At 42.5% G+C, this 23,680-nt stretch overlaps 1 protein-coding gene across 2 annotated transcripts in view; it reads left to right on the top strand.

Annotated features, from left to right (window-relative positions):
- The window catches only part of RALB (RAS like proto-oncogene B), a 48,216-nt gene that overhangs the window by 6,825 nt on the left and 17,711 nt on the right, over window positions 1-23,680 (top strand). For both annotated transcript variants that reach the window (XM_072757540.1, XM_072757541.1), the window contains one exon: window positions 20,366-20,531. In XM_072757540.1, the coding sequence (XP_072613641.1) occupies window positions 20,418-20,531 (114 nt within the window). In that variant the 5' untranslated portion in view covers window positions 20,366-20,417. The remainder of the gene's footprint in view (window positions 1-20,365; window positions 20,532-23,680) is intronic.

The raw sequence follows: 23,680 nt of genomic DNA, 5'->3' as shown, positions 1-23,680 counted from the left end.
AGGGAATGGGGTCTGGAGGTCAGGAGAACGGTCTGGGCTGCGTTCTAAAGGTTTGGAAGCTGCTTGTAGAGCTCTGGAATGGATGAGGTCACTCATCCAAGCACGCAAAGGATGTAAGACCCAGCTCTGAGGAGGACTGATGACATTTAGAAGCCAGGTAGAGGAGGAAGACCCAGCCAACAATGCTGCCAGAGCACTGCCAGAGAAGCAGCAAGCCCCGTGGGAGAGTGTGGTGCTCTAGAGGCAGGAGGGACGGTATCTGGAGGGACAGTACCTGGAGGGAGATGCCAAGAGGGCTGTTTGAACTGACCTACCATGGGCCTTCCCCTTTCCAGGCAGCGTTCTCTCCCAGGCGTTACATGCTCCACTGTAAAAGGGGAAGGGCACGGGAGAGGATGAAGAGGACAGTTGTTATTGGAGTTTATTGGTAATCCTGACCAGCCCAGTTTCAGGAAGTTGTGCTGCGGGAAGGAGCCACACTAGAAAGGACTTTGTAAATGAAGCAGTAAGGAAAGGGGAGGGGGGCTTGTTATGAAGAATGGGGTCCTTGGGCCAGAATAGTCATCTGGGAGTTGGTTGGCAGTGCTGACTCTTGGGCTCCACCCTAGACCTACTGGATCAGAATACACACTTTAACAAGATTCCCCAGTAATTAAAGTTTGAGAAGCATTGGTATAGATAACCAGGGCTACAGGGAAATCATGTCACTAGCTAGAGGGACATATGGTGATCAAAGGGGTGTGTGTGTTTAGGATGAAGATTAAGTAGAGTGTCTGCTGTTGGGGATGATCCTCAGTGGAGGTAAAGACAGATTAGTGATGCAGGAAAAAGGGGATAATGGCAGAAATGATGTTCCTGGGCATGGGGGTAGGGGCACATGGAGTTCAGAGCCTGTGTGGAGTGCGTGGTCTTTGCTAAGAGCAGGAGGGTGCTGTCCTTGTAGAGAGAGACAGGAAGAGGTGGGCATGGTTGCTGGGAGATTTGTGGATTTGGTGGAGAAGCCCTGAGGGAGTTTGTCCCTGATGGCTTGTGTTTAGGAAAAAAGAGGCAAGATCATCTGCCGAGAGGGAGCATTGGGATGGTGTAGGGGAGATCACAGTAAAATATCTAGGCAGTGTAGAGTGAATGCCCATTCCTGGTTTGGGATCATAAATGCATTTAGTGTGAGGCTTCACAGCTGCAAGATTCTCTTTACCTCTCCAGCAAGTTGGCTTGCCAGATGCTGGGGCTGGAAGGGAATGAAAGGGGTAAGGCGGGGACTGTTGTCAGCCAGAGGGCTTTCATACTGTGAGATCTGAGCTGCAGAAGGAGGGAGTTCATGCAGAGAGAAGGTTCTGGAGGCCAGTGCTTGGAAGTGACCCGCAGGCAGAGAACTGTGGTAGTGATACTGTTGGTGGGAATGAGCAAGCTAGAAGGAAGGAGGAGCTAGAAGGAGGGAGACCGAGGCTGGTGACCTGGAGGAGACAGCTGTTTCTGATGGTGATAAATTGTGGGGCAGCAGCACAACTGTGTTATGTAGAATCGGGGAAATAATTTTCAGAGAAGAGGTCAAGGACTTGGGAGAGGCTGACCTCTGTGACAGGTTGTCCATATGAACGTAGGAGTCCTGAGGAGGATGACAGGAGATGAAGTGGAAAGGAAGCCTATGAACTGGAAGCAAATACCACCAATATGTGAGGGAAGTGGTGAGGTCCAGAGATGACGTGAGGCCAGCAAGGTGCAGGAAAGCAAATTGCTCACACCTTGAAGATCCAGGCTTTTTCTTTTTTTTAAGATTTTATTTATTTTTTCATGATAGAGACAGAGACACAGGCAGAGGGAGAAGCAGGCTCCATGCAGGGAGCCCAACGTGGGACTCGATCCCGGGACTCCAGGATCATGCCCCGGGCTGAAGGCAGGCGCTAAACTGCTGAGCCACCCGGGTTGCCCAAGATCCAGGCTTTTTGTGAGAGAAAGGAAATTATTTTTCTGAAGGAGGTCCTCTACTGGAAGTGATGGTTGGGGGAGAAAGGATACTTCTTTCTTCCTGGCCCTGAGGCACATGGCTAGAGAGGAAGATGGCATCTATTTAAAATATGGTGTCCCCAGGGCATACCCGAGTCTCACAGGAAGCTGAAAGGTAGAGGAACGTTCTTGGAAGAGGTAGAGGGTCTTGAATTGTTGGCAGGTGTTCTCCTGGGCCTGGGTGGGCTCGGGTGGATGGGAATGAATCCTTCCAGAGCATGGCTGCAGTCCTGTTGGGAAGGGAGTCCTAGTAATGAGGGAAGGAGGACACCTGCACTTCTGGTGGGTAGAGGATATTCAGCAGTATGCTGCCCCCTTCGAGAAGGTGGACTCTGTTCTGGCTCTGTAGCTCCCCAGTCATGGGTTCCCTAACCCTTCATACAGCCCAGCAGGGAAGACAGTGAAGGACTATTTCTTTTCCTTTTTTTTTTTTTTTTTTTTAAGATTATTGATTTATTCATGAGAGACACAGAGAGAGGCAGAGACATAGGCAGAGGGAGAAGCAGGCTCCGTGCAGGGAGCCCGATGCAGGACTTGATCCCAGGACTCTGGAATCATGCTCTGAGCCGAAGGCAGACATTCAGCCACTGAGCCTTCCAGGTGCCCTGAAGGACTAGTTCTGTTAGAGAAATTTCCAGAGCTGCTGGGGGAAGATTTAGGGTAGGTCCTGAGATGCCCACTGGCAATGCTTCTGAAGATAAGTGACATTGTCTTTTGGGTGACAGAGAAGAGAGAAGGGTCTGAAGAACCTCTGTTGATAATACTCCTACTCTTGTTTCCACATTGACAATGCTTCTGAGGCCCTCAAGTCTTTTGTATGAATTTTCCCATTTGTTCCTTCCCAGTTACCTTGAAAGATAGGGTGAATATTGAGGCCAAGTGGGGTGGACTGACTTGCCTAGTCATACAGTGAGTGAGTGACTGAATGAGGTCCAGAGGCCAGGCCTCTTCCTTCCTAGTGCAGTGTTCGGGTCTGGTATCACCTCGGCAAAGGACTGAGTCTTGGCAGAAGAATCTCTCTGGCCTATGCTTGTCCTTCTTTAAGGACTGGCAGCTCATCCTGCCTTCAGATCGGTTTGGCTTTCAGGCCATTTTCTTTCTCAGAACTTTCTAGAATATCAGAATGATGTCTAAACACCAGGTCAGTGCTTGAGTACTCAGAGCCAGGTGTTTTTTTTTGTTTTTTAAGATTTTATTTATTCATGAGAGTCACAGAGAGAGAGAGAGAGAGAGAGGGAGAGAGAGAGAGAGGCAGAGACACAGGCAGAGGGGAAGCAGGCTCCATGCAGGGATCCTGACATGGGACTCGATCCCTGGTCTCCAGGATCAGGACCTGGACTGAAGGTGGCGCTAAACCACTGAGCCCCCCCCCCCCCCCCCCCCCGGGCTGCCCCCAGAGCCAGGTGTTATTTTTTTTTAATTTTTTTTAATTATTATTTTTTTAAATTTATTTATGATAGTCACACAGAGAGAGAGAGAGAGGCAGAGACACAGGCGGAGGGAGAAGCAGGCTCCATGCACCGGGAGCCTGATGTGGGATTCGATCCCGAGTCTCCAGGATCGCGCCCTGGGCCAAAGGCAGGCGCCAAACCGCTGCGCCACCCAGGGATCCCCAGAGCCAGGTGTTATGATAGGTGTTTTCTCATTTAGTCTCCATAATTACCCTGAGGATACACATCCTCTGTGCATTTTAATAGAGGAGACTCATGCTGAGAAAAGCAACTTTACTAAAAGAATGAAGGGCATTGGCTGCCCAATGGCAGACTCCAGACTTCAAGCTGTTTTCTCTCCTGTCCCACACTGTAGTTGGTATAGAACTACTTTAAAGATTTTTTAAATGAAGTATTTATTTGAGAGGGAGCAAGAGAGAGAGAGCAGGAGTGGGGGGAGAGGTAAAGGGAGAAGCAGACTCCCTGCTGAGCAGGGAGCCCGATGCAGAACTTGATCCCAGGACCCCGGGATCATGACCTGAGCTGAAGGCAGACGCTCAGTCAACTGAGCCACCCAGGCGTCTGGTATAGAACTACTTAAAAAAGTTGTGGTAAAATAGACATGGTATAAGATTTGTCATTTTAGGAATTTTTAAAAAGTAAGCTCTACACCCAGTGTGGGGCTTAAACTCATGACCCCGAGATCAAGAGTCACCACATGCTCTACTGGCTGAGCCAGCCAGGTGCCCCTCTGTCAGTTTAGTGATTTTTAAGTGTATAGTTCTGTGGCATTAAGTGCATTCACAGTGTAGTGCAATCACACCACCATCCATCTCCAAAACACTTTTCATCATCCCATTGTGGAACTCTGTGCTCGTTAAACACAAACTCCTGTCCTCTCCTCCCCTGGCCCCTGGCAACCACTCTTCTTCAGCTTTCCATCTCTATGAATCCACTCTTTCTGGTGCCTAAGAGAAGTGGAATTATATAGTTTTGTCCCTTTGTGGCTTCTACTGGCTTTCTGCACTTAGCCTCATGTCCTCAAGGTTCATCCATGTTGCAGCTTCTGTCAGAATTTCATTCCCATTTAAGACTGAATAATATCCCCTTATATGGATAGAGACCACATTGGGTTTTCCATTCATTCATCAGTGGACACTGGTTGCTTTCACTTTCAGCTGTTGTGAACAGTACTGTCATGAATGTGGGAGGACAGATCTGTTCAAATCCCTGCTTTCCGTCCTTTGGGGTATATAAGAACTGCTTTTTTGTTATGTAGTTCCTCCTAGAACTTGTCCCATGGTTGCCTGTGCCTTTCTGTCTTTAACGGAATTTTTAAAAAGATTTTATTTATTTATTCGAGAGAGAAAACACAAATAGAAAGGAAGGGCAGAGGGAGTAGCAGACCCCCAGCTGAGCAGGGAGCCTGATGCAGGACTCAATCCCAGGACCCCAGGATCATGACCTGAGCTGAAGACAGACGCTCAACTGACTGAGCGACTCAGGAGCCCCTTCACTAACTTTCTGATTTTTAGTTCTGTGTTGATAAAAATTCCAGTATTTCACATGGTGTTTGAAGGTCTTCCCTACCCTACCTCAGTTCTGTAATGAGCTTTAATTTTTAAAAATTTCCAAATATACATTTTATTAATAAAAGTTAGAAATTTCATATGTGTAATAAAGATGTCATTTTTGTTAACACACATACATGTTTGTGTAAGTAGAGACAAAGTCTGAAAGGATAACATTAAAATGAAAATAGGAGTTGCCCCTGGGACAGTTAATTGTGCGGGAGTGCTGACTGCTTTTCAGTAATGGCTTGAATTTTCTAGAAGCCATTCTATTCCAAATTTGTTTACTAAAAGAAAATGTAAACTGTTCTTACCAGTGAATCACAAATCTTCACTACTGCAGTAGAAATAACATATAAAGATGTTAAAATCTACAGAGCTTTAAAACTAGGGGTGATAATGGCAGAAGTCACATGCTGCAGAAGCCAAATTTTCAAATCCTATATAATCAAATTTTTGCTGATTATCTTTGGGGCTCAGAAGCCAGACTGCTGGGTTCTAGCCCTGCTGTAGACTGGGTAAGTGACCTTGTAATTCTCCAAGCTCTGTTGGAGTGCACGTGATATGCTAGTTGGTGCTGTAGAAGTAGAAATAATAGTAGTACATCCCTGAACTGGATTGCATTTGGGTAAGTCAGAACAGAGGCTAGTTCCAAATTTTGACCTTCAGCTACTGAGAGATGAAGGGGTTCTATTTTTTTTTTAATTTTTTATTTATTTATTTATGATAGTCATACAGAGAGAAAGAGAGAGGCAGAGACACAGGCAGAGGGAGAAGCAGGCTCCATGCACCGGGAGCCTGATGTGGGATTCGATCCCGGGTCTCCAGGATCGCGCCCTGGGACAAAGGCAAGCGCCAAACCGCTGTGCCACCCAGGGATCCCAGATGAAGGGGTTCTGATGTCTCTGAGGCTGCCTTTGCAGCTGAAAGGAACAGAAGTGTGTATAAATTGGTCGACCTCTCTAAGACCAGTGAAAGCTCCTGATAACACTGGGGGTGAGGGTATGGTGGGAGAGGACTTTATTTCATAAATAGGTGTATACTTTAAAAAAAAATCGGAGCTTGCAAATTACCTCCCACTTGTAGTTTAGTTGCTTAAGAAGTCTAGGAAAGTCATCATATAAATGAATTAGCTTTTCAGAGTTTACCAGTTACCAAATATCCTCTTGAGACTGGACCCCTCAACCCAGATGGAGAATTCGATTATTTTATCCAAGTACTGAGCATCTCCTAAGTACCAGGCATGCTGGGCACACAAAGGCGAATGGGCAGCCCTCAGTGTCATGGGACAGATAGACTTCATCTAAGAGGAAATGTCCAGTTTACATCTCAGTGCCACAGTAGGCTTATCGGCAGGCCCTGGGACCCACTTATGGGAGGGTCAGCCTTGCTGGGGGACATCCAGGAAGGAGCAAAGGAAGTATTTAGGCTAAGTGTTAAGTTACAGGTAATCCTCCATCAGGAGGAAGAACAGTCCTCTTAGAAGGAATGACACGTGCATAAGGGTACAAACTAGAAGCAGAGTGCTGATGGTGAGCGACTTCAGAGCTCTCTGGTTTTTGTTTTAGTTAATTTAGGGGTGTGTGTGTGTGTGTGTGTGTGTGTTGGGATGTGTGTTTTGGTGGGAGAACATATAAAGAGATACTCATTAGGGAGCAGGAAGACCTAAAACAAATTGCCCTCAGCACTCTCAGGAGCACTGATTTAAGTTATTTTGCAGATTTGGTTTCAGGAAAAAAAAAAAAAAAAAAGCAAAAGACTGGAAAGGAGCTTAGACCATTTAATTCAACTTCCTTATTTTTATAGACATGGAAACTGAGTCATACATGTATAACAATATAAAAAGATTCTATCCACTGGGGCTAATGACAATAGCAGTTGCACAAGGGGAGGGGAAAATTGAGTTTCCTTCTTTAAGAGAACATGTGTAGGCAAGGCTGAGCACAACAAAAGAGAAGCTCCGAGAACTGTGATGACATATTGTGTCTTTTCTGGGACTGTCACTGCCCGAGTGCCCTAGTCAATGAAAAGCAGTAAGAAAATACAAATTTACCAAATAGAGAAGTCAAGACCGAGTGTCTTCATTTTAATAGAAAGATTTAGTAGAGGTTCAGTCATAGCCCTGGTGAGTTTGTGTCCATGGAGAGATTGTTAGGTAACCCATACACATTCTTCACTAGGTGACCAGCAGTAAGTACCAAGGGCTGAGAGGCTCTGAGCCACGTATTGTGTTATTCTGGTCACTGACCCCATCAAGTTGTGCTCGCTCCTGCAAGGGGCTATGGCCCTTTCTCAGAATGCAAAGTCCTAGGAGAGATGGTCAGTCCAAAAAGTCACTACCAATTGAATAATAATGAGAACCCCATAATAAGTTCAAATAAATACTTAAATAAGAACCTTAAGAGAGTCAAAGTCTTCAGTGATAAATCCACAAAAGCTTAAAAAAATAGAAATTAACATCATCCATTTGCCAAGCTTGGCTTTTGGAACGAGGAAATGATGGCTTAAACTTTTTAGGCTTTTGGCCATCAGTAATGGAAATACGAAATGGATGAATCCAAGTGTTAAGTTTGCACAGTATTCTAGATTTTATGATGACCATAAAATTGAGTAAACTTTATGTTCTTTAGGCTGAAGCATGGTTTATACCGTAACAGGGAAATAGTCCTAAGACTATTGAGTCCACAAGAGTTTAAGAAAGGAAAGGGCAGACCTGGATACAGGCTTCCCTTAATAGTAGTGTAAGAAATAAGCAAAAAGTATGCAGAAAAAGAAGGGAATTGCAAGTTGTGATCGGTTCAGTGAAAGAAGACAAGGGGCCGACATGGAAGATGAGAGAGGGGCTATCTGCGGTGCAGGAGTCCTGGAAGACCTCTCTGAGGAAGTGACATTTAAGTTGAAAGTTGTATAGGAAAAGGAATTGGGTTTGTGAATGATGACTGTGGAAAGGCTCAGGGTTGGGAAGGGTAGCAGGGGAGAGGTGGGAGAGGTGGGAGAGGTGGAGCCTAGGGATGGGGGAGAGAAAGTGGGTTCTGGAGACTTCAGCTGAGCCTCTGCAGCAAGCTTTTACCTGGATATGTGGTTACATGAGCCAATAAATATTTTCCTTAAGCTACTTTCAGTTGGGGTTTCTTTCATTGTGGACCAGACCCCTAATCATATAAGGGGGCAAAATATTTGAATTGCCTGGAAGCATCTTCAGCTGGATCTTGCTCTTTGTAGAGCTCATGCCTTATTCATGCAGAATGAAGTATTTTTGTGTCATGATATTTCCCCTCCGGCCTTTCCTGGGTCCAATTCCCTGGACTTGAATTGTATGTGTGCTTTCAAAGTCATTACGTACAGTCAGTTGGGACTCCCTTGGTTGGAAGTGACAGAAACGTAAGGGATATGAGCTCACACCACAAAGGGGGATTTATTGGGTGGACACCAGTGCATGTCACTGACTCAGCAGGGAAATGAAAAAGCAAGCCAAGGAAGGGGCCCAGGATGAGGCCGGGACTCAGGAGCAGCTGCAACCAGCCCCTGAATGCTGCCAAGACTGTTCCCGTGTTTCCTCCCCCTGTGCTGGCTTTGTCTCTGCTTCTTGCTGTAGGTTGGCTTTCACCACTTGCCAACAAAACATAGCTGCCAGTTTGCAAAAATGAGCGGCCTGCAGACATGCTTTGTTTGCTCACAGTGTTTTTAAAAATTGATTTAGTTATTAACATTTAAAGAGGGAGATTTTACATAAAATTCCAAATTACTCCTATCTCTTAAAGAATCAGAAGTTTGACATTCCTAAATCCCATCAATGAGCAGGTGCTTCTTTTGGGAAGGGCAGTCCATTGTCCAAAGGGCCACAGGAGGGCTGCTGTGCTCTTACTTCGGCCTGGGGCTCCCTGTCCCAGCTGTAGCCATCATGGACCTAGCTGACCCATACCCTACCTTGGGCAAGTGCCCTCTTTGCGATCAATTTGTCCCAGGGACATGGCCACATACTAATCTGGCATGTCTTACCTCCCTCACCCCTCTCCCCTGTCCTGTAATAACCATGTAGTTTCTAGAAAAGAGAAGCTAGGTAGACAGTCCCTTAAGTTGCATATTTGTGTAAAGTGTGTTATTTAGTGAAATCTTTTTTTTTTTTTTTTTTAATTTTTTTTTTAATTTTATTTATTTATGATAGGCACACAGTGAGAGAGAGAGAGAGGCAGAGACACAGGCAGAGGGAGAAGCAGGCTCCATGCACCGGGAGCCCGACGTGGGATTCGATCCCGGGTCTCCAGGATCGCGCCCTGGGCCAAAGGCAGGCGCCAAACCACTGCGCCACCCAGGGATCCCTAGTGAAATCTTTTTTAAACTCATTTTTACTGATGTATGTTTGCCAAAAGGGTCTGTTATTCTCAATATACTTAACATACTTTAAGTAGTCCTCTGCTTTTTGATTTTGGAGGTGAGCTGGAAGGCTTCGTAGAAGTCTTCGTGGTAATTCAGTCCTGTGAGTGTGTCCATTAAAACTAAGCATTTCAGTTGGAACTTATGATGTAACAGGGCTTAGCCATTTATTTTTGCAGATGATCCAAACTAGGATTGCAAAAAGTTGTTGCAGATGTGGTGACAATCTTCCAACCCTGATTTAGTAAAGATTAAGACTTAGATATTGATAGAATTTGGTAAAGTCTTTAAAAAAACTTTTCCTGGTTTTTAGAGTTTCTCTACTGTTCTAACTTGTGAAAATCCAAGAACGCATTTTCAAATCACAATCACTTTTTTTGTTTCTTTAAATGTATTTCCTTTTTTTTTCCTTAAATGTATTTCATTATTTGAGTCTATCATTTTAAGCCTTGATTATTTTGTCTTATCTTTGGTATTATGCTATGCTTTCCCAAGACAATCTTTTAAAAAATTTCTTTCTCATTTCCTCGGCTCCCCTATTTCTGAAGGCTTTAAAACTGTAGAGTGAAATTAGGGAAATTAATGTACTTGAAGTTGAAGAACAGGAGTTCAGTAGAAGACTATATATAGTGTGAAAAAGGCCTATAGTTAGGAGAGAAATATGAAGAGGAAAACATTCACTTGTGGACTGATTGAAAAGTAAATGCCTCTCGGCATGACTTTAGATTATATTTCATCATCACAATCTCAATACTAGAAAACTCATGTGAAAACGTTTTTTTGAAAACTCCCAAAGATTTTTGAATCAGATTATGATAAGTGAATCAGTTTTCTTAAGATGGCAACATACCATGGCCCTTGCCAAAACAAAGGTGGTAGGAGAGTGTTCATTGTGAGACTGTTGACTAATAGAAAATAAGAATTTCATGTGAGGGGCACCTGGGTGGCTCAGCGGTTGAGTGTCTGCCTTTGGCTCAGGTCATGATCTCAGGGTCCTGGGATTGAGTCCTGCATTAGGCTCCCTGCAGAGAGCCTGCTTCTCCCTCTGCCTGTGTCTCTGCCTCTCTCTCTGTGTCTCTCATGAATAAATCAATAAAATTAAAAAAAAAAAAAAGAATTTCTTTTGAAGGTCGGTCCATAGTGCCATATGTTTTCTACTTAGAGAATTAAGGGTGAGAAAATGGCTCCAACCTTAGTTAATGAATTCAACTAACATTTAAGTATGTTTTTTGTAATAGGTCATGTGTAAATCAGTGGTTAAAAGAGATACAGGATCTGTTCTCAAAGAGTATCAAGTCCAACGGATTGGTTTTCAAAGCTGGGCATGAATTGGAATCATCTGGGGAACCTAAGAACATAGGTGTCAGAGCACCATACTCCTGAATTGGAATCTCTACGGGGTTGGGACCCAGGCACCTAAATTTCTGTCATTATTTTTTATGAATTTTTAAGTGTGAAAGTTTTCAAACATGTATGAAAGTACAGAACAGGAGCACCTGAGTGGCTTAGTGGTTGAGCAATCTGCCTTTGGCTCAGGTTGTTGCTCTGGGGTCCTGGGATTGAGTTCCACATCAGGCTCCCTGCAGGGGAGCCTTCTCCCTCTGCCTATGTCTCTGCCTCTCTCTCTGTGTCTCTCATGAATAAATAAATAAAATCTAAAACAAAAAAGTACAGGGAACAGTATAATGAACTACCTTACACCTGTCAGTCAGCTTCAAAAATTATCAATTCATGGCCAGTCTTATTTCATCTGTATCCCAACTCCTTTCCCCCTTGATAACTGAGACAAATCCCATATATCATTTCATTTGTAATGAGATTACGTTAAATTACTTGGAATTTTTAAAAACAAGAATTCCTTAGTATTATCAAATCCAGTCAACTTTAAGATTTTCCCAGTTTTTGTACGTGTTAAGGATCCAAATTGACGTCCATATGTTTCACTTACTTTTATGTCTTAGCTCTCATAACTTATGGCTTCCCTCCCCATCTCTCTTTCATCTTGCAATGTATTTGTTGAAGAAACTGGGTGGCTTATTCCACTCTGTTTTCTTTTTAAAAAGATTTTATTTATTTATTCATGAAAGAAACAGAGAGAGGGGCAGAGACATAGGCAGAGGGAGAAGCAGGCTCCATGCAGGGAGCCTGCTTTAGGACCCAATACCAGGACCCCAGGATCATGACCTGAGCTAAAGGCAGATGCTCAACCACTAAGCCACCCAGGTGCCCCTCCACTCTGGTTTTTATGTTCCTGATGGTGTGTGCCTGTGTGGTGATGTTCACCATATTCCTGTCTCCTCTATTTCCCATACATCAGCAGTCAGATATAGAAGCTTTCTTTGCAAGACTACATCTTGATGGTTATCTTTTTCAAAGTGCTCATAATGTCAAGTTGTCTTTTTTTTTCCTTTAAATAATGTTAGCAGCCTTTGATTTTCAGGGCTAGATTTTCTTAATCTGTGAGGAATTTCAAAATGGTGGTAGCCCAAATTCTGTCATTCTTTGATTTGTTAGAAGATGTTGTGAAGAAAAAAAAAAAAAAAAAAAAAGAAGATGTTGTGAAGGGAAACTTTGTTTCATCCATTAGGGTTGACCCTTGAACAACATGAGTCTGCACTGTGTGGTCCACTATATGTGGATTTTTCTCGGTACATACAGTTCAGTGCTGTAAATGCGTTTTATCTTCCTTAAGATTTTCTTAACATTTTCTCTAGCTTACTTTGTTGTAAGAATACAGTATAGATAACTACATATAACATACAAACTGTGTGTTACTTAACGGTTCATGTAAGGCTTCTAGTCAACAGTAGGCTATTAGTAATTAAATTTTGGGGGAATCAAAAGTTATATGTGGAGTTTCAACTGTAGGGGGAGGGTGGTGCCCTAAGGCCCCCATGTTGTTCAAGGATCAGCTGTATTTAGTCACCTGTTAGTACAGTGTATAGGAAAAACATAGTGCATTTTAAATTCTTTCTCTGTCTTTACCAATTTTCAAAATAATGCGTTGTTTTCCTAGTCCTCCAAAGGTGACCAATAATACTTAAAGTATTATTGTGAACAAATTTGAGGTAATTCAATCCATTTCAGTTGCTATCTTTGACCAGTGTTTTCACCTTGTCTCCTGAGTGTGTGTGTGCATGTGGATTGTTTTTAAATTACTATTACTTTTGTAACTAATGGCATTTATTATTAAGCCATAAAAAGAACCTCTGGGGAGGGCTGCTACTTTAATGATGTACTGTCTAGAATCAGTGTTCACAATAGAACACTCAAGACATTATTTCCTTAATGGAACACTGATGAGAAATGTGGCCTAGTATGCGTCATGGAAAATCGTTTAAAATGTGTCCTTGTTTTCATTTCTTGAAACCCTTTCCTCATGATTCATTCATTCCTTTACTCTCTGGGTGGTTCTAGGTCTCTGATACATTGGAGGTCAGAGTTCTAGGTCCTGGTGACATACAAAGGAATAGGCCACTATCTCTCTCCCCAAGGAGTGCCTTTAAGACTGCTGACCAATAACCAACCACAATTTGTCTTGTTAAAATAACAGTGATATAGGGATTCAGCGCAGGAAGGGAAGTGCTGCCAACACACACTGGCACACTCATGTACAGTCCTTCAGTTTTTTTTTTTTGTTACAACTATTGAATAATTTGGTGTTAGATATAAGAAAAAGATTCCATGTCGATTTTCAATACTAACAGATATGACATCTACTGAGTAGGCAGTGTCATTGCGTTTTACTTTTTTATTACAATCCTTGCAATCCATCTGTTTCCTGTGTTACTTCATATTTGAAAGCACTGCTTTTTTTGGGAGGGTTCTTCATGACCCTAATTTAGATCAGATTGTTCTGAATTTGGATCGTAACAGGAAGTGTTGTGAATAATTGGGATTTGCCTTGACACTTAAGTAGTGCTGCTTGTTAAAATGCAGACTCTGATTCATAACTAATATGTGGAGACCGTGCATATATCCTGTTCCTCATCCAGATCTCCCCTTTAGATTTAGCATCTATTAATGATTCTTGCCCAGACCAGTCTTTACTATAATAATTAGAAAATGTTGATTTTCCAACTCAGATGTACCCCCTGCATTTATCAGTCTGCCTTTGGCGTTCTACTAGAAGCAAGAGCTCTACCTCTTTCCTGTTTATTTAATACCTATTATAGGTATGGATTCATTAATTCCTAATTTTTCAGTGGTCTGTTGTCATTACTGTCCTTAATTGTTTTGGTGCTTTAATTGTCCCAGATTTAGGATTGCTGTCCTTTTGGATTCTTATTTAATTATTAAAAACATGGATGATATTTTGGGAGACTGAAGTATTATGATTATGGCCTATTAGCAATATCTAGGTTACCTTCAAGTTATATTATCTGGAAAAAAATGCTGAGTGCAATTCTTTGCATGTGTACAGTGTCTAAGAATTTCCTCATATGCTTTTGTGGGCCATATTACCTAGGACACTTGAATTTTATGAGAGGGACAGGAGGAGTAAGTTTTCTTCTGCATTTTCAAATTCTCATTTGATTTTTTTAAATTTTTAAAAAAATTTTATTTATTTATGATAGTCACACACACACACACACACACACACACAGAGAGAGAGAGAGAGAGAGAGAGAGAGAGAGAGAGAGAGGCAGAGGCAGAGACATAGGCAGAGGGAGAAGCAGGCTCCATGCACCAGGAGCCCGACATGGGATTTGATCCTGGGTCTCGAGGATCGTGCCCTGGGCCAAAGGCAGGCGCTAAACCGCTGCGCCACCTAGGGATCCCCCTCATTTGATTTTCTTGATAACTCTGTTACAGACAGGGTGGCTTTTTGACTCTACCTACTAACTCATTTTCTCCTAGTCTCAGCTTAACCAAAGACTGATGATTATATTAGCCTATGGGACTAAGGGCCACTAGAAAACACTCCTTCCTTCTAACATGCATTTGTGTGGTTTATATATTGTGATTTGGTTTAATAACTTTTCTTCTCAAGTGAATGTGTTCTAGTCTTTGAATTAATGCTGAATGGTAGAGAGCCCTGTCTCATATTAATGTATCACAGAACATGACGTAGGAAAAGCATTTCCCAACACTTGCCTCCCTGATGAACCATCTGAATGAAGTTTTTTTAGTTTGAGGTGTCTCATTTTTCTGTATGGGAGTATGTGTGTTTATTCTTTTTCTTTTTTTAAAAAAGATTTTATTTTTTCATTCACGAGAGACACACACAGAGAGAGAGAGAGAGAGAGAGAGAGGCAGAGACACAGGCAGAGGGAGAAGCAGGCTCCATGCAGGGAGCCTGACATGGGACTCGATCCCTGGTCCCCAGGATCACACCCTGGGCTGCAGGCGGCGCCAAACCGCTGCGCCACCAGGGGCTGCCCTGTTTATTCTTATTGATCCAATGCTTTACATGGTCACTTCGGCAGGAGTACACACCTCGCAGTGGCCTCCTATTTCCTCCCAGGTAGGTTTCTCAAGATGGCATGTCACGCTCGTTTATAGATGAAACTGTCTTCTCAGTATCATGTGATACCTGGTACCTGCTATTATGTTTCATGCTTTTTTCCTTAGCATGTGCTCTCAGTTATGCGTGGAAAGCTCCCCTCTCTCACTCTTTGTCTGCTGAGTGAACTCTTCTTCAATTCTGAAGCCTTTCCTGATTCTCTCTTCCCAGAGTTCATTATGCTTTCCATTATGTCTTGTACTGTGTTCATCACTGAATGTGAGAAAGTCTATTAAAATGCTTTAGTTGTATGTCTTTCCTTAGGGGATTAAGTTCTCTAAGGCAGAGACCCACGGCTTGGCACAAGGTAGCACTTAAATGTTTTTTGAACAAAAAGGAATCTAACTGCTGAGCTTTCCTGTTAGTAGGTGGAGACATAGTAAAGGGTGTTCACTGGTGTGTTTCTCAAGTTCCTTGTAAAAGACTTCTGACCCAGTGAGAGCCATGCCAGGATTTGGTGTTATGGGCCTTCATTCCCCTTATGGAAAGTCTGTGTTGTGGCTTCATGTATTGGCCAGGAACCCACATAGTTTGTTGAAGTGATTTAGGAGGATTGCTAACCTTTTAGAGAGAGTTCTGAAATTGTTAATGAAGGCAGTGTGTTTGTGTGTGTGTGTGGGGGGGGGAGTATGATTGCTGTGTAAAAAATGATGTCTCTGCCAAAGTCAGGGACAAAGTGTACTGATGTCTACAGCTTACATGGAAATGCATCAGAAGAGTAAGATGGATTGATGGATAGGAAGAGGGATGCCAAATAATGGGGATTGTGGTAAAGCAAATGGAGCAAAACGCTAACTGGAGAGTCCAGGTGGTGGGTATATGGACTTGCTGTGTAGTTTGCTCAACTTTGCTAAAAGTTTGAAACTTCATAAAATGTTGGGGTGAAAAGGATACTTGTATTATTTTTTAAGAACACATTTTTTTTTGTTTTTTGTTTTTTTTTTAAGAACACATTTGTTGAGTAGGCATATCAATTATAAGCATTAAATCATCAGCATGCACTTCCTCAACTGCGCTGCTTTGTTTTCTTCCTGTTATTTCTCTTCCTCTCTTTATCAAATCCACTCTTTCAAATCCCAGTTCCTAAGTTGCTCCCTTTGGGAGAATTTGCCTGACTTTCTAGTCTGATTTAGACATCCCTCCTTTGTGTTCTCAGAGCAAACCTTGACTTGCATCGTTCTGCCACAGGATTTATTAAATTGCTAGACTTAGAGTTTCTTGAGTCAAAGACCATGTTTCTGGAACACTCTCAGTACAAGTAAGAACAAAAACAACAGGTAGACTGACAATGGCCAATGTCAGGAGCCTGGAGGTGGGCATTTCCAGTTTCCAGGATTGATTTGGTCATGGGCACTTGGCTAGCCCTTCTGCTTTTATCCTGTCTTTCCCTTCATCAGGTCAAGTTGATCAAAGCAGTTTTATGTAGGTTGGAAATATCCACTGTGGTTATTCAGTTTTTGAGCACAGATACTTTGGCAGACGTCTTTAGATTTGCTGAATAGTCTTCAGTTCATTTATTGTGATTTCCTCTAGAAAAGTTGACTTTGTTTTTGGAAAATAACAGCTCAGAATTAGATATATGTCTACATGGGTTTGAAAACCTTCCCCACCCCAACCTGGAAGATTATTTCTCCATTTTTATACAACTATAATAATTCACAGGAGCAAGGTTGCTTTAAAGAAATTATGTGATGGATAGTCTGGAGGTTCCAACCTCATGCACCAACCTTAGCTCTCTGGAAAACACTTGTGGACCAGAAATTAGGTCAAAAGTTGTTTCACTTTCCTAAAGTAAAGCCTTTTGGGGAGGCCCACGCCTTATCCCATTTATTCTATTTTAGTCACAATTCAAATGTGCTTAATTATCTAGTTAATTGCTTAGAACACTTATTAAAAAGCACATAATTAGAAAAGGAGCAGTGGAAAGAAGACTGGCATAGGCAAGTAAACTGAGGTCCTGTGAAGGCACAGAAGAAGCGGACATCTGATCCTTCTCACCACAGCCCAAGGCTGCTCACATAACTGATTTCATGCTGACGATGGTCCTTAAATCAAGGAAAGGTTTAATTCTGTTCAGTCTGCTCTGAGGAGACAGATGGATATAATACGTGAGAGAGAACATGAGAACTACACAAATATGATCTCAAATAGGTCTTATAGGAATATATAGATTAGAATACTGGCAGGATGTCTACTGTTAATAGTGAATATCTCTGCCTGGCAGACTCATGAATGATATTTTTCTCTTTCAGAGACAGTTTAGATATTTCTTAAATTTTAAGTCATCTCTGTACCTAACACAGGGCTTGAACTCATAGCCCTGAGATCAAGAGTTGAGTTCTCCACCACCTGAGCCAACCAGAACCTCCTATTTCCTAAATTTTTTATTAAGAATTGAAAGGGTTCAGAGGATGCCATCCCAAAATATGCTGGAGGCATATTGAGCTGAAGGCAGTTGAAAAGTAACAGACCAAAATAAGATTCTGTGCCTTCCCTTTCTACCAGGAGGGCAGAACTATCCTTGAGAGCTGAAGATTCTTAGCAGCCCAGAGAAGGCACTGGAGGAGCCTGCATAACACACCCTACTCACCAGTTCTTATCATCCATCAATTTCCTTTATATAGTATTTGCCTTTCCATAGTTTGTTACCCTTAGAAGTGCAGAGTCTTTTGTTTTTTGGTCTTGTCACTTCTCTATAAAATTTATTATTATTTTGTTAAGATGCTATGTAATCCGAAGTTCTAACCACCCCATTTGAGTTACTCATCACTGAATTTGTGTGTGTATGTGAGATGCTCACAGTAATAAGCTCCTGTTTGTTTTTCTTTTGTTAATCTGTTTTTTGTCAGTTAAATCTTCAGGCCCCAGCTAATGAGCCAAAGATAGGTAGAGAAAAAAAATTGATAGGTTTTTTTTTTTCTCCCCTATGGTTTTATAACTTTTTGTTTTAAGTACTTAAAAAATATTTTAGACATTCAGAGGGGTTCTTGTTCAACTCCTGGTCTTTTGATAATGCCATTTTTCTAATATTTTGATTTTGGCTTTATTAAAAATGCTCAAATTATGGGGCACCTGGATAGCTCAGTTGGTTAAGCATCTGACTTTGGCTTAGGTCATAACCCCAGGGTCCTGGGATTGAGCTCCACATTGGGCTCCCTGCTCAGCAGGGAGCCTGCTTCTCCCTCTTCTGCTTCCCCTACATATGCTCTCTTCTTTCTTTGTCAAGTAAATAAGTAAAATCTTTTAAAAATGCTCAAATTATACTTTTTATAATTGTCCAAAAAGTCCTGCTTGTTATGGATGTGGACTCCCATGTATGGTGATTTTCTTAGGTGTGTTGTAGGTTGGAATTGTGGACCTCCTACCTGTGAGTTTTAGCTATGAGTGTCCTGACCTCTCAGTGTATGTTGTCGCCCCATAGAGGTTTTGTTAATCATTCTGCCTTGTGTTCTGGCACCATGACCAGCCTGGGACTGCTTTTTATGTTAATTTCTTGGCTTTGGAGAAGTGTTGTGGTCACATATTTTCTAGGTACACTTCCATGCAGCTGGGGCTCAGTCAGACAGACTTCCTTGTCATTGTCTCCTGTTGGTCAACAAATGTTTTTCTAGTTTATTCTTTACCTTAAGTGTGTTCCTCCAAGGGCCTTCGTGTCTCAGTTCTAACTCCCACCTGGCCTGAGCATCTGGTCTCCTAGCCCTGTGTGTTTGTGAAATCTGAAGTTACCAAGAACAGCAGCTATTCAGGACTGCAGGAATAGCAGCTCTTATTGCCCTGAGTTTTTGCACTACCGTAGGGATTTTCTTTCTTTTGAACTGAGCTGTGTATGTAAGAGAACTTTTCAATCTTGAGCATCCACTATAATCACCTGGGAAGCTTTTAGAAGTCCCATGCCCAGGATGCATGCCAGGCCAATTCCATCAGAATCTCTGGGGTGGGACCCACACATCAGGATGTTTTTAAAGCTACCCAGGTGATTTCCATTGTGCAGCCAAGGATGGAAATCATTGATGTAAAACAATGTTGCTTTATTTTGCCTGGATGATTTATGTGTGTGCTATGTGTATTAATTTATTGTTCTAGTGGTGATGTTTTCAAGTTACTTTGTCAGTAATGGAAATAGGAGCCTATCATACTGTAATTAGAAAAAAGTTTTAAATCTTAAAAAGTTAGAATTGCTAGGAAGTTAGGTTTGCTAGGAAGGAAATCAGCCTTTGTTAAGTTCCTACTGGGTGCTAGGCACTGTGCTTATTAGGTCATTCACATGTGTTGTCTTATTTAATCCTCAGGAGAATCAAACAAGGTAAATGATGGTTGGTTTTTGCAGGTAAAAAACTGGCTTGGGGAAATCAGGTAGTTCTAAGTCTCCCAGCTCACAAATAGCAGACCTGGGCTCAGGCCCATGAGATGCCCAGCCCCACGTCCTTTTCTTTACCCTGTGGTCTATGTAAAATAGGCTTTTCCATACAAATTGATTAAAATAAAATTTGGAAAAAAAAAATAAAATTTGGCACTGGAGTTAAAATAAGTTCCAGGTATCTACTTGGAAAATTTTATCTTCCCATTAATTCCAGGGACCCTCATCTCTTTTTAAAAAATATTTATTTATTTACTTATGATAGACATAGAGAGAGAGAGAGAGGCAGAGACACAGGAGGAGGAAGAAGCAGGCTCCATGCCAGGAGCCCGACGTGGGACTCGATCCTGAGACTCCAGGATCGCGCCCTGGGCCAAAGGCAGGCGCCAAACTGCTGAGCCACCCAGGGATCCGCGCCCCCCCCCCCCCCCAATCTCTTTTTATCTCATGTCTGATTGTAAACTGATTTTGACTAATCAACTGTTAATTATAGGAGAGTTTAGCTCATTTTAGTTCATCACTTTAAATGCACTTGGGGAAAATAATTTCGTTCTCCTTCTTTTAACTCTGTCATGTGCCGCATAGGGGTACTTATTATAAAAGCTGCACTTAGCCCTCCTCTTCTTGAGCACTTCCATGGCCTGTGTGGGGGGCTGTGTGGGTGTGTGTGTCAGGAGGTAGAGGGACAAGGGGAGGTGAGGAGTAGAATAAAGGGGTGGAGATTGAGGTCCCTGAGTGCTGGTGTTCTCTGGGGCTCCAAATGACTTGGGGTAGGGGTGAAAGGTGGGACTGGGAGCTCTTTGGTCACTCTGCCCTGGGTGAAGCACTTTGAGGACCTAATAGATTTTTAGTGGCAGGTTGTCCTTCCCCACCTGCCCCAGTGATACACACATTGGATGTGCATACCTATTTTTTTCTCTCTCCATTCTGCTCTCTCTCTGGCTCTGCTGTGGTAAATGACTTGTGGGGTTGTTGGAGGGATTGTTTTATCTCTGTGGAACCTAGAAGATTTATTTCTCTATTGAAATGTCTGGGTTGGCTTTTCTGGTGCATATGGATTTCATTTAATTTTAATTGGGTAGAAATCAAACTGCTTCTAAGTCTTTGTCTTGTTCATTGGCAGCTCTTCAACTAGGTCTTTTGTTCGTGTGTTGCAACCTTAGAAAATCAGCAAGATGGCTGCGAACAAGAGTAAGAGCCAGAGCTCCTTGGCCCTTCACAAGGTGATCATGGTCGGCAGTGGAGGGGTTGGCAAGTCGGCCCTGACTCTTCAGTTCATGTATGATGAGGTAAGACATTGCCAGGCACAGGCGGCTTTTGTCATGGAGTCCGCTGTAACAATGTCCCTTTTCCAGCTGTGTCCATGTGCTCATTGCCTCACACGCATGGATGATCATGGGGCAAATTTGTGTTAACATGGTTTCTGAATAGCTTTTTAGGGGGTCTAACCAGCATAAAACTTTGCTGATTTTTGGTAAGGAATTTCAACTGTGGCAGGAATGTGAGGGGGTCCTTGCTCGCACGATTCCCATCATCCTTTGAGCTTTCTTTCTGACACAAACAGGAGAAGAGGCTGTTTCTAAAGAACAGGTCAGATAATTAGCTTTGTAAAGTCCATTTGGAGAGATACTGAAAGGGAGAGCTAAGTTGTCATAAGAGTCTTTCCTCAAGTGATAGACATCTGGTTCTCTCTAGTTCTCTCCCATGCAGCAAAGGAAAGCTCTCACTGTCCTTGCCTCAAATTTGTATCACTTAATGTAGATAATGGAACTGGTGCCGAGTCCAATGTGACAACACAGTTTTGATTTCCATGGCAACAAATGTCCCTGCCTGATGGCCCTTGGCTGATACTATAGGTAAGAGTGTTCTGACTAGAGCTTGCATAAGCTCACACAGGTGTGTGCTTTACAAAATTTGTGAAAGGGAGATACCTTTAACCACGCTCGGTTCTGATCATTATCTTTCTGTTTAGATAGATCTATTTTCACTAGACTTGCCCTCTGTCCAACTTCCTCTAATGTTGGATGGTATTGGAGTGGTGATGGCCATTTTTGGGATCTAGCTGAGTGAAGCTGAATTAGGATATGTTTAGCTGAGAATTAGTGGAATATATTTATGTGGTTTGGAGTCATGTTGGTATGTGGTTATTACCAGCGTTCCCACTAGAGGAATGGCTTCCAGGAATATACCCACCACCCACTCTGCTGACTCATCTGGCACTGTGACATGAGGTGCAGGGCCAGGAGTATATCGTGGTGTGAATGTTGTCTTGAAAATGGCACCTGGCTCTGAAAAGGTGTGTGCCGTGGAGGAGAAACAAGGGTTGAGACCTACGGAGCAAGAGACTGGTCTGGAAGTTTCTTCTAGATCTTAGACCTTCTTACAAGGAAGTTCAATAAAGATTTCCTAAATTTGACAATAGTCCTAAAACTTTTGTTACTAATAATGTCACGTCATTATGAAGCGGAAAAAACCCTTCTAAACTTTCAATAAAAGAGAAATTTGGACCGATTATGCTAGAGGACAAGACTAAATTGTTTTTTATTCACTATAGGAAGTATTAGAGAATCATTGGCAGGTGTTATGAGATAATCAAAGAGTACATGGCAAACAAATCAGCAGCAAGGTATACTAGAGGTATACCAGGCAGCTAATTAATAAAAATGTGTTATTTTGTGAAATAAGTGGTATTCATATTGGTTTTCTATAGCCATGTGACATACTATAAATTTAGCAGTCTGAAACAACACACATTTGTTATCTGCAGTTTCCAGGGGTTGGAAGTCTGGCACAGCTTAGCTGAGTGCTCTGCTTGGGGTCCCAGAAGGCTGTAGCAGTGTTGGCTGTGGCTGTGAGCTCAGCTGAGGTTTGGATTCTCCTCCAAGCTCTGGGTGCTGGCAGAGATCAGTTTCTTGCAGATGTGGGATGGAGGCCCGCAGGTCCTTGCTACCAGGCCCTTTCCATAGGTAGTTCACACTTCAGCTTGCTTCTTCACAGCCAGTAGGAGAGTCTCTCTGGTTAGCTAAGACAGATTCTTACGTAAGGAAATGTAATCATGGGGTGATCTCGTGACCGTTGCCTATTCTGGTAAGAAGCCAGTCACAGATTCCTCTGCATTTAAGGGCAGAGCATCATACAAGGCATGACTCACTGAGGGTCTCCTGAAGGTATATTTGCCACAGTATTTGTCCACTTAAAAAAACTTTTAATGGATTATGATTTTTTCTCACTTTAGATATTCACTTTTGTATCTAATATTATATGTATATTTTTATATTCTTTCCTTAAAAGGGGGCCCCAAAATGAATAAGCTTTGGACCAAAACCTTGATTTCCTCCTGGGTCATTGTATATTTTACAACGAGAAACTCTTGTCTTTGATGTTTCCTTCTCTTTTTCTTTTTTTAAGATTTTATTTATTTATTCATGAGAGACACAGAGAGAGAGAGAGAGAGAGAGAGAGGCAGAGACACGGCAGAGGGAGAAGCAGGCTCCATGCAGGGAGCCTGATGTGGGACTCGACCCTGGGACTCCAGGATCACTCCCTGGGCTGAAGACAGGCGCTAAACGGCTGAGCCACCCAGGGATCCCCTTCCTTCTCTTTATCTTATACTAGAGACCAAAGTAGGGGAAATCTAGCAGAATCCACTTGATTTACCCAGAACATTTTTGCGCAAAGAGGAGAGGCAGTTTTTGATAATGGCTTTGAAAGTCTTTGTTTTTGCTTAGTAAGATGATTTGCTTACTGAAAATTTCTTATTGTTCTTCTATGAAGTCTAGGAAGAAGAGATGGTGAGGAGCAGAGTTAAGATGGAGACAGGACTAGAGTAGCTTGTTAATCAAGATGAGGAAGAGGATTTTGTCCCCACTCCCAGGAAACCGTTGGTGATGTCTGAAGATATTTTTGGGTGTCCCAACTAGGGGACAGATACTACTAGCCCTTGTGGGTAGAGGCCAGGGATGGTGCTAGGCATCCTACAGTACCCAGGAGAGATCCCACAACAAAGAATTATACAGTCCAGGTAGTCTTATCAATAGCATGGCTGCTCATGCAGTTGAGACTAAGTAGTGCAGTCACATCTGGGTTTTCCTTTTTATTATGTATGTTTGTGTGCATATGGTAAGAGGGAGGGGAAAAGATGCATGCAGAAGTGCTTTGTCCTTTCTTCCCAGTATCTTCAGAGAAACAAGGGGATGTGAGGCTTGATTATAGTCTATTTTTTTGTGTGCTAACATTTGAGGACTGGAGAGCAGCATTTATTTATTTTTTAAATTTTAAAATTTTAAAATTTTAAAATTTTTATTTTTTAAAGATTTTTATTTTATTTATTCACGAGAGACACAGGGAGAGAGAGAGAGATTGAGGGTTAGAGACATAGGCAGAGGGAGAAGCAGGCTCCATGCAGGGAGCCCGACTCCATCCCCGGATTCCAGGATCA

This window comes from Vulpes vulpes, chromosome 5 (assembly GCF_048418805.1).
Source record: "Vulpes vulpes isolate BD-2025 chromosome 5, VulVul3, whole genome shotgun sequence".
NCBI classification, from domain to species: Eukaryota; Metazoa; Chordata; class Mammalia; order Carnivora; family Canidae; genus Vulpes; species Vulpes vulpes.
The sequence above is the reverse complement of the archived record's forward strand: the minus strand, read 5'-3'. Positions and strand labels throughout refer to the sequence as shown.